The 12,254-nt window shown below is 39.4% G+C and overlaps 1 protein-coding gene across 1 annotated transcript in view; it reads left to right on the top strand.

Moving 5' to 3' along the window:
* LOC126425033 (chymotrypsin-like protease CTRL-1) overlaps positions 1 to 12,254 on the top strand; it is a 216,186-nt gene that overhangs the window by 126,616 nt on the left and 77,316 nt on the right. Inside the window, exons 2-3 of the mRNA XM_050087941.1 lie at positions 3,436 to 3,628; positions 4,213 to 4,436. Of these exons, the coding sequence (XP_049943898.1) occupies positions 3,436 to 3,628; positions 4,213 to 4,436 (417 nt within the window). The remainder of the gene's footprint in view (positions 1 to 3,435; positions 3,629 to 4,212; positions 4,437 to 12,254) is intronic.

The raw sequence follows: 12,254 nt of genomic DNA, 5'->3' as shown, positions 1-12,254 counted from the left end.
CCCCTCCTTCCTTCTTCCATCTATTGTCCACATTAAACAATGTCCAGTCCAAGTAATTAATAAGCAAAATTTTTTATGAAGATTTAAGAGGAGCGAAGATTACAATAAACTTTCAAGTTTGTCATGGCTTGTGGAGATGACTCCAGTTCTGCTTGTCTAGGGGTCTGATTCTTGAAACTGAAAATCTAACATCAAGTCCTCACAGTTGGTCTGAACTAAATAAATTGGAAGATTGTTACTACAGAATTTTTTTACATAAATACACTGATTTTCTCACATTTTAGTATATAATACAGTATTTTGATTTTTCACATTAACAATGCTGACATTACATTGTTCACACCTATTATATAAAAATATGTCCAATCACTTGACTCTCACACTCTGCGGAAATAACAATATTCCAAATGGTTTATTATTTTCCTTAACAAATGAATTCCTACTAATTTTTGTTACATTATTAATTTTGATTATTATTTCATAAATGAATCCTGTACAGTACAGGATTGCATAACTAATAATAGAAATTTTAAGTGTGCAAATAATTCATAATTTCAAATGTTAAAAAAAAAAAAAATTTAACTGTACATTCAGAACTAGTACTTACTGACTATAACAACAAAACTAACATATTTTTTAAAGTAATTCCTTTTCATAAATTTTATCTTGGAATCTAACATACTGTGTATAAAATTGTATGAAAATTTTCAGAAAGGCAACTGAGATAATATTGACCTGTCCAAAATAATACTGGTATCGACAACTATTGTTGAGGAAAAGTAATGCTAGAGGAGGATGTCCCATTACAACATGAACACAAGGTCAGGCACATTCATTGTCAAGATACCAGTCGACCACATCTGACTACCACAAGACAGAATCACAGTACTGTGCACCGAGCACATTATAACCCCTTCACATGTGTGCCTGCCATCCAAGAACGAACAATGGACTCTCTGTAACATTTTGTGTCATTCTACATCTTTGGTCAGAGAGTAGTGACTAGGTAATTACTGTCCCATATGTGGGCTGCCATTAATACCACAACACAAACTGTTGCATTTGGAGTGGTGCCATGACTGGGAAGCACTGACTGCTGATGAATGATGATGTCGCATTGTGTTCAACAATTGGATGATCATCATTGGTGAGTATGGCACCAACCTGGGAAGAGGTCCCATTCTTCCAATGTTTTGGAGAGGAGGCACAATGATGTTAACCCTGGCATCACAGTGTGGGAAGCCATTGGGTACGGCTTCAAGTACAGCTTAAATTTTGTAGTCATGAATAATGGCTCGTTCTGTGCATGCAACCTACCACAGGCATTCTCCAACAGCCAGTGAAATGTTTGGTAGTGTGCTGAGCACTTGCTTTGAATGTCATAGCCAATCCCAACATTAAACACAATCATAGCAAGTTATTTAGTGAATTTTTTATTCCATTGATTGTGAGTTGTCATCGCTGGTAGTGGTGGTAAATGACAAATTCTACATAAGCAAGCAAGACACACAATTTTTGTGCTACATATTTTCCTCAGGTGCATATTACAACTGCTGCTTGGAACAGACAACAATGAAATCCCATCCATGCCTCAACTAGTGAAAACTGCCATCATTCGAGAATCAGACTATAGTGATTGGGGGAACTGTGACAGCACAGTGATGTCATGTTATGTGTTACCTCTCATGTGACAGGACTGTGGTGCCATTTTTCAACAGGATAATGCTCATCCACACATGGCATGTGTCTCTAAGAACTGTCAGTGTGATGATGATGTACTCCTGTGTTTGGGACCAATTCAATGCCTTACCAGTGCCACTATCCAGAAGATCAAGATCCATTTACAACAGTTATGAGCAAGCCTGTCTCAGCAGAGTATACAGTGACTTATGACACCCTCTCCAATCAAATCAGAGCATGCATCCAGGCCAGGGGGAGCGCAGTGTCATTCCAATAAGTGGGACCATACTACCAAGTTCTTTGTAAATTTGTTTAGATTTTGCAATCATTGAAATATCGTCACATATCTTGTGAATCTGTGAAGTTATACTTCATTTCCTCCACTCCTTCTTAGTACTTCTATTCTTTTATCTAGTGGCATATTAAGAATCTTAATACATTTTCAACAAGGTTCTTTTTACAGTTTTTTCATTAGAATCAGATTTTTGTTTTGTGAATATTATTTTGTCTCCTGTGGTGCTGGAATTTTCCCTTGCTGTAAACCCAAATCACATTTATGATTCAGAAAAGCTGTGACAGACAGTGCACAAGAGGTCTTTATATGCAAGCTGAGGCTGTTGTTTGATTACATACATCACTAGCTTAACTTCTTGGAGACAGTGTTACTCTATTGTTTCCATTTCAGCTCATTATCCATTGTAACTCAACTGTGTCAAATTGTGACAAAGGGAATACTTTCATTGAACTACATGTCTCTGACCTTGGCACCACTGTATCACCAGTATTTAGTAACTTCATGGTATGGTATGTTTCATGTGAATGGGTCATCAGATTATAATAAGACAAATCTTATATCTATAAAAAGCTGAGCATATGTGTGAATGTGGAAGAACTCCTCCCATGTCCCTGAACTGAAGTGGGTCAAATTTGACACACAAACTCCTTGCCCCAAGAGGACCAAGATAGGGTGGTTTATAATATTCTAGTCCTAATGTTTATTGGGATACAGACACCTGTGTTTTTTAAGCCCATCTGATAAAGGATGCCCTGCACAACAGGTGTATTGTGTGGGAATAGTATTGACCTGCCTTATTGATCTGCTTTGGGGCAGCCTACATGTGAGGGGCAAGAAATGATTTTTTTCACCCCCAAAATATAGGCTGCCCAGCACAACATGTGTGTTTTGTTGTAATGATGTCAGCCTGCTCTATTGGCATGCTCTGTACGGCAGACTATACATTGGCATGCAGGCTGTGCTGCATGAGAGGTGTGTTGTGGGATTAGTACCAGCCTGCTTTATCAACCTCTTTTACAGGGTGTACACATGCGGATGGGCATGCATGTGGGATGGTTAACATGGATAGAGGAGGAGTTGGATAGAGAGAGAGGGCAAGGGGGGATGGATGGAGAGAGAGAAAGCTGGAGGGGAATGGGTAGAGAGAGAGGGGTCAGGAGGGTCTGTACAGAGAGATAGGTGAGAAGGAGATGGACAGACAAAAGGGGTTGAGGAGATGGACAAAAAGAGGGGAAGGTAGAGGAGATGGGCTGAGAGGTGGGAGGAGAGGGCAGATAGGGAGCTGATGGGCAGAAAGGGGGCAGGAGGAGATGGACTAGTGAGAGATGTGCACATTATGTGTGACATACATGTATGCAAGCAAAGCCATGAGGAAAAGCCTAGCAAATAATAATCTTTTTGATATCTTTGTGCTTTGTGTTTATATAAACACCATGCTGATGATAGTGGTTTTGGAGCAGGCTTGGTCATAGTGGAAGAAGAAGATCCTAGAAGATGGGTGTCAGCTGCATACTACACTCCTTCACATTCAGCAAACAGCGGCTCCTGTCCGATGGACCTAGGAAGTGGAAAGAGTCATCCAAAGTGTGTTCCACTGTCATCGTGTCAGTTGATTAGTGATCTGATGGACAGAAGTTGTCTTGCACCTGGAAAGTAAGTAAATGTATGAAACAGTATTACAATTTCTGCATCTTAGATGTTAAAAGCAATGGTTTATAGTGTTACAAAAACCTTCATGATGTGTATTTGATTTTACCTGTGACTGAGTTTAGTTGTGATAACATTCTTATTGACCTTGATATTATGTGCAATAGTGTCTTTCAGTCAGTCTGTGCAAAAGTGTGCCTCATTTTCAACTGGTAACATATCATCCACCTCCTATTTACAATGATACTATGTTGAAGAATTGAGCCCTGAGGGACTGTGTGTACTATCACTGCTTCACTGGAGGATCCAAAAGCTACAGCCTTATTATCAATTTGATATACAAATCTCGTACACTGTTTATGATTCATCAGGTATGCATCTAGAAGTTCCATTGATGCATTGTTGGTACTGTAGGCCATCAGTTTCTTTAAGAGGAGCCTGTGTTTTACTGGCTCAAAAGCATACCTCAGGTGAATTTACGCAGTCTGCACAATTCCACAGAATCTTGCCATGTGCTACAAGGCACATGTAAATAAACACTAACAATCAGCTGACATCTATACAGTTTGTGGTCTGCTACCGACTCACAGGCTGTCAGAGCTGGTGTGTGGCTACCGAGGGACAGAGCCTTTGGTTTGCTGCCCAGCGGCAGGGCTGGACACGGGACTGCCACCATCACCGACACGGCCTCCTCAGGACTCACCAGTGGTCACCAAACCGACTGGCTTCAATGGCAAGTGTGGCCAGCCCATTGTCAGAAGCTCACCAGGTGGACTTGGGTCTCAGCCGTGGGTCGCCAGGGTCGGATTTGTTAGTAAGTGCAGTTTTACAGCTTTTTTTTTTTTTTAGTAACTTGAGCTAGGTGGATGGAAAAAGGATGATGGATGAGCAGAGGCTGACGAAACAGATTTATAATATACAGGGTAATTACAAATGATTGAAGCGATTTCACAGCTCTACAATAACTTTATTATTTGAGATATTTTCACAATGCTTTGCACACACATACAAAAACTCAAAAAGTTTTTTTAGGCATCCACAAATGTTCGATATGTGCCCCTTTAGTGATTCAGCAGACATCAAGCCGGTAATCAAGTTCCTCCCACACTCGACGCAGCATGTCCCCATCAATGAGTTCGAAAGCATCGTTGATGCGAGCTCGCAGTTCTGGCACGTTTCTTGGTAGAGGAGGTTTAAACACTGAATCTTTCACATAACCCCACAGAAAGAAATCGCATGGGGTTAGGTCGGGAGAGCGTGGAGGCCATGACATGAATTGTTGATCATGATCTCCACCACGACCGATCCATCGGTTTTCCAATCTCCTCTTTAAGAAATGCTTCTGCTTTAGCCTTTTCCTTAAGATTTTCCAAACCATCGGCTGTGGTACATTTAGCTCCCTGCTTGCTTTATTCGTCGACTTCCGCGGTTACGCGTGAAACTTGCCCGCACGCGTTCAACCATTTCTTCGCTCACTACGGGCTGACCCGTTGATTTCCCCTTAAAGAGGCATCCAGAAGCTTTAAACTGTGCATACCATCACTGAATGGAGTTAGCAGTTGGTGGATCTTTGTTGAACTTCGTCCTGAAGTGTCGTTGCACTGTTATGACTGACTGATGTGAGTGCATTTCAATCACGACATACGCTTTCTCAGCTCCTGTCGCCATTTTGTCTCACTGCGCTCTCGAGCGCTCTGGCGGCAGAAACCTGAAGTGCAGCTTCAGCCGAAAAAAACTTTATGAGTTTTTCTACGTATCTGTAGTGTGTCATGATCATATGTCAATGAATGGAGCTACAGTGAATTTATGAAATCACTTCAATCATTTGTAATAGCCCTGTACTTGACAGCAGAACAAAAGTTTCTGACAGATGGTTCTTGGAAGAAAGAAAGGGCTTTCAATAGGATGGATTAACACAAGGAGGTATCTCAGAGTGGATAGGACAATCATCAACTCCTTTACAGGCTTCTGTGATAAACAGAAATGGAACAGGGGATGGACAGAGCAAAGAAGACAGGCTACCAGAGAAAGAACATAAAGATTTTGCACTGCAAAAATGGCTTCCAGTAATGTGTAAATGCCATCTGGTGTGGTCTTTAATGTCATTATTGAATTAAAACTAAACTTGATCAACGTCCTTCTGTTTGGTGGCTCTTACAGTAATTTTTAGTTTGGAAGTAGGTGGGGTTCTTTGCCTCAGTTAGTAAAAACAGAACCCTTATGGAATCACCATGTTGGCCATCTGTCTGTCTGACATTTCAGACCCATTTTTCTCAGGAATGGATAGAATTATGAATTTGAAATTTATATCACATACTAAGATCTATAGTCTCTTGGCAGTGTAAAAAATTTAAGCTTCTAAGACAATGAAATCAAAAGATACAGTCATTTACGTCACATATTTTGATGTTCGCTAACTTATTAATCAAAACCTATAGGGTACTTCCCTTTGACCTAGAATCATGAAATATAGCAAGAAGCAGGTTTTAACAGTACAAGTAAAGGAAATAAATCTGATAATTGATAATTTGTAATTACATCACAAGAAAAAAAATTCTTTTTCCATTTGTCACCCCACTGTCTGTTCATCTGATAAGAGAGTTTTGTCTCAGAATTCAGTAGATGTATCAAGTTAAAATTTGTGTCACATTCTGATGTCTATGACCCTATGGAAGTGTACAAAATTAAAGCTTCTAAGTCAACCATTAAAGGATATGACCACTTATGTCACATATTTTGATGGTTGAAAACACACTCATCAAACCTGTAGGGTACTTCCTATTCATATAGAATCATGAAATTTGGAAAGAAGCAAGGTTTTGCAGTGCAAGAAAAGGAAAAATAAAAGAAAATGTTAATTTGTAATTATATCACACAAAATATATGTATTTAGTTCTTTGTTATGCAACTGTCTGTCTGTCCATCTGATAAAACCCTTTTCTCTTGAATGGATAGAAGTATCAAGTTTAAATTTATGTCACATACTAAGGTCTATGGTCTCTTGGTGGTGTATACAATTTAAGCTTCTATGTCAATCCAGTCAAAAGATACAGTCATTTATGTTACATGTTTTATACTTGTGAACTCACTCTTCAAAACCTGTAGGGTACTATCTACATACATGTGAATGGATGGACTATCTACACACATCAAAAAAAGTTTTGCATCACTCCGGTTCCCAGAACTTCTGAAGATAGATGTTGACACAGTCGCTTTGACTCTTCAGGGATGTCACTAAGCCCACCCAATGATGTAAACAACAATGCATGAGCAGTGCCTGTTAGACGGGGAGGTGGGGGGGAGGGGGGGGGGGGGGAGGGGTCCGATGACAATTAGTTCCAGTCATTCCACCAGGAAGGAGGTAGTTGGCTCATGTTGTCTGTAGTTCAACCATGCCTAGACGGTCAATACCAGAGTTTGATCACATCCGCATTGTTACTTTGAAGGGCTCTTAACTAGGGAAGAGTCCAGGTGTCTCGGAGTGAACCAAAGTGATGTTCTTCAGACATGGAGGAGATACAGAGAGACAGAAACTGTCAATGACATGCCTCACTCAGGCCCCCCCCCGAGGACTACGATTGCAGTGGATGACCATTACCTGCAGATTATGGCTCAGAGGAATGCTGACAGCAACGCCACTATGTTGAACAATGCTTTTTGTGCAGCCACAGGATGTCGTGTTTCTACTCAAACTGCGTGCAATAGGCTGCACGATACGCAACTTCACTCCCAATGTCCATGGCGGGATCCATCATTGCAACCACGACACCATGCAGCACAGGTCAGATGGGCCCAACTACATGCCAAATCTGACATATGCTGCTGGTGATCAGGGAAGGTGCCATAATGGTTGTACGATAAGTGAATTCCATCGTCTGACCAATAGTGCAACCATATCAGCAGCATATTGGTGAGGCATTCACTTCATGCACGACAATTTGCGTCCCCATCGTGCACATCTTGTGAATGATTTCCTCCAGGATAATGACATTGCTTCACTAGAGTGGCCAGCATGTTCTCCAAACATAAGCCCTATTGAGTGTGCCTGGAATAGATTGAGAAGGGCTGTTTAAGGACAATGTGGCCCACCAACTTCTCCGAGGGATCTACCCCTAATTGCTGTTAAGGAGTGGGACAAATGTGGACCAACAGTGCCTTGATGAACTTGTGGATCATATGGCACGATGAATAGAGGCAAGCATCAATGCAAGACGACATACTACTGGGTATTAGAGGTACCGGTGTATACAGCAATCTGGAACATGCTCTCTGAAGGTCTCACTGTATGGTGGTACAACATGCAATGTGTGGTTTTCATGAGCAATAACAAGGGCAGAAATGATGTTTATGTTGATCTCTATTCCAATTTTCTGTACAGGTTCTGGACCTCTTGGAACTGGTGTGGTGCAAAACTTTTTGCGATGTGTGTATATACATAATTAAGTTTCACCACTACAAAGTACATGGCATAGGACACTTCCCATTGTATCATGCACAAGGATTTCTTCCTCTTACATTTGCATATGGAGTGCAGGCTGAAAGAGTGCTGAAATGCCTCTGCATGTGCATTAGTTGACAATTTTGTTCCTTCAGTGTGATATGTGGGAGGGAGCAGAAAATTCCTAGATTCCTCTCTCAACATTGGTTCTTCAAATTTTGTAAGTGGGCTTCCACAGGATTGCTGACCTCTTATCTTCGAGCATCTGCCAGGTCAGAGTTTTCAGCATTCATGTGGCACTCTCCCATGAGTTAGAGAAACCTGCCACCATATGTGGTGTCCTTCTTACCATATGTTCAGCATACCCTGTTAGACCTATTTGGTATGGGTCCCATACACTTGAACAAAGCACTAGGTTATCACAAGTGTTTTGTAGATGGACTATGTGTGCCCAGTATCCAATCAAGGAATGAAGCCTAGCAGCTTTCTTACCTACCTTTGAGCTTGTATGATAGTTCCACTTAATAATCAAACAATGGAAAATGCAGGATGGAATGTAACAATATTATGAAAAGGAAAGTTGCTACTTACCCTATAGCAGAGATTCTGAGTCGCAGATAGGCACAACAAAAAGGTTCTCATAATTAAAGCTTTCGGCCGATAAGGCCTTCATCAACAATAGATCACACACACACACACACACACACACACACTCACACTCACGTAAATGTAATTTGCACACACAACTGCTCTTGTGTGGGCAAGGCGTTTGTGTGTGTGTGTGGTGTGTGTGTGTGTGTGTGTGTGTGTGTGTGTGTGTGTGTGTGTGTGTGTGTGTGTACTGTTAAAGCCAAAAGCTTTAATTGTGAGAGTCCTTTTGTTGTGCCTGCCTGCAATTTGGCAATTCCAGTTAATATTCTTACAAATTGTTACACCCAGGTATTTGTTTGAGGTGATCCATTCTGATCAATTAATTTAAATTTCATAGAGTGGCTATACATCTACCATGAACCAGCAAATTGAACTGCCATACTTTCTGGATTGAAATGTATCACTAGTATACCAACTCACTAGAAAATTTTATGTACTTGCCTTTTGAAAAGTTAAATTACTGCCATACTAGTAGCTGCTGATGACTTGTGAAGAATGTTTTCTTCCAAATTGTTGAAAGTTCACTTTCTGGGTGCATTTTATCTATTCTTTTGGAAATTTTGTCGTAAATTAAAGGCAGTTGTGATTGCCTTGGACAAGAGGTGCCCCTTATAATTTGTGTTGTATGTACATTGAAGTCAAATGCAGTCAAGCAAGTGTGATTTGTGGAAATTATATCTGTCACCCACTTGATCTTGATGATGGCATGTACTGATACAGTGGTTCCCAACCTTTCTGAGACATTTACCATTGTGTGCAAATAGGTATTAGTTATTCCCCCTCCCCTTCCACAAATATCAATATTAGTGCCTAACCAACTCTGGAATGAAAATAAATTTTCTTTGAACACTTTTCTTATTAAAGTGATGAAAAGTAAACAATATTTAGTTTCTGTAGGTGTTTTATTAGACCACAAGCTAATGAGGAACTAAAAAAATTGATATTTCTTATTTGTAATAACTTTTTTATAGAATCATGAAGCTGTTGTCAGTGCATCACGAGTGTAACCTAGAACTCTTTCTCAGAAAAGAAAGCTAATTATCCACATTGAGGGTGGAGACTTGTTACAAAATGCGCTCCCTCAGCGCCAGTCCTCTCTGTAGTGGTACTTGTTTTAGTCACACCCTGTACCCCCATTTAAAATCAACCAAGTTAAAAGTGTGCACTGCAATTACTGTTTGTAAATCACTTGATTGCCTGATGCTTCAGTTCTGACCTTGCAGAAATTAGAAGATTATAGGCTTCCTATGCCTTGTGTCTCATCACTGCTGATTACAATAACAACCATAAATATTAAGAATACAGTGTAGGCCCTACATCAGTGTAGAAGTTCATCATATAGTTGTGATGTGCTGTGAATTAGTTTGTTTATTGCTGTGAAATGAATAATTAAGCAATTTATGACGTATTGCAGGAACAACTCACAACTCAAAGAAGATGTTTCCATTGTGTGTAGTGGGTTGACTATGTTAGAAGGATGATGGTTATATATTGGTTTCACAAGCTGTAAGCCCCATTACATTGTGCCACAGATTAATGATAGTATTTGGAAAAAATGTAATTATTGGTAATTTATGTAACACTAATGACAGTGTTTAAAAAATTAGTTTAATGGCCAAAAAAGAGGTGAACCATATTGCATTTACCCCTCAGAAAACTATGTTTTGCCCCTCATGGGATAGTAACCCCCTGATTAGGAACCAGTGTCCTAATAAAATTTCTTGCAGTCGCCTATTTATTTCAGACCAAATAACCATGTTCCAGTATTTGTTTATGAACATTGTCTCCCCTTGTATGACTGTGGTGCTGAGAGGTATGGTTTTCCTTCCAAACTATGGAAATAACTCATAAGAATTACACACTGAACTCCTGTATTAACTTTCCTTAAAATGATAACTCATTACTTCCATTCACAATAACTTTCACAGTCTCAAAAGATGTTGTTATGACTGACTTATCTTTACATCATCTCAGCTCAGACAATATTCAACTGACTGTTGATTAGGTTTCTCCTTATCACACTGTTTACATTGTTGTTGTTACAAGCCTTTTTTGTGTGGCTGCAAAACACCTCTGAGCCATGATGTCAAGGAGCGAGCGGCCCCACAGCAACTGACAATGCTAACTCACCTTGTAGATGTGATGTGCCTATGTTTTTCATCACATCTGCACAGCTCACAAACTATTCCTCTGAAACTTAGCTACTACTAATAAAATAAACTTCCTTGAAATTTCATGAGCATCTTTCATAGTTATGAAGGCTTGAGACATGTGACATATCTGTTTATCAGAACTGATAAGTCACATCTCAGAATTTATCTTCGAAGTAAGTCGAGCAGATGAAACTGGTTTAAGGTTGAAACCATTTGTTCCATTTCATATTTGCTATCTCTTATCTTTCTTATTACATTAGATTAGATTAGGTTTACTTTCATTCTGATTTATCCGTAGTGAGGAGGTCCTCCAGGATGTAGAACATGCCAGAAAAACAACAATACATGACAAATATTTACAACTAAAACAAATAGGCTAATGTACCTTCCACAGGTCCCATATTAATGAACACTATATGAAAGGATCTTTTTACAGCACTCATTTATTATGATCTCTCTCTCTCTCTCTCTCTCTCTCTCTCTCTCTCTCACACACACACACACACACACACACACACACACACACAAATCAGTTTGTTCTACTGCGAAATTTATCAATGGAGTAGAAGGAGTTGGCCACCGATAAATCACTTAGGCTTCTCTTAAACAGAATTTCAAAGGAAAATTGTAATTATTGTAAAGCTTATTACATTCCTGCACCTGTTTGGGAAGTAACTCCTGAAGAGTCTTCATTATATCTTAGTTGAACTATTATACATTTATTTGTAATATGAAGTATTTGTTATTTTGTGACTTCAGTTTGTGCAATGGAATGCTAAAGGCATGAAATTTATATTTTGCTAAACAAATTGAAGAGAAAATTTGAACATTTCACCAAATAAAGCAGCAAATGATAGATTGGCTCCTCTCAGTGATTTGACTACTGTGGATATGGTGACAAAGTTAATGTTGATTGATGCAATGAGCTTTGTAATTTGTTTGTTAGCCGCTCTACAAAATTTTAACTCATTGGTGTTGTATCCACAGGGCACTATGTTTTTGTGTTTTGTGAGCTGCAGAGTTTCCCATTAATGAACATGTAAAGCAAGTTGAACTATTATACATTTATTTGTAATATGAAGTATTTGTTATTTTGTGACTTCAGTTTGTGCAATGGAATGCTAAAGGCATGAAATTTATATTTTGCTAAACAAATTGGAGAGAAAATTTGAACATTTCACCAAATAAAGCAGCAAATGATAGATTGGCTCCTCTCAGTGATTTGACTACTATGGATATGGTGACGAAGTTAATGTTGATCGATGCAATGAGCTTTGTAATTTGTTTGTTGGCCACTCTACAAAATTTTAACTCATTGGTGTTGTATCCACAGGGCACTATGTTTTTGTGTTTTGTGAACTGCAGAGTTTCCCATTAATGAACATGTAAA

This window comes from Schistocerca serialis, chromosome 10 (genome assembly GCF_023864345.2).
Source record: "Schistocerca serialis cubense isolate TAMUIC-IGC-003099 chromosome 10, iqSchSeri2.2, whole genome shotgun sequence".
NCBI classification, from domain to species: domain Eukaryota; kingdom Metazoa; phylum Arthropoda; class Insecta; order Orthoptera; family Acrididae; genus Schistocerca; species Schistocerca serialis.
This window is presented reverse-complemented; position numbering and strand designations above follow the sequence as displayed.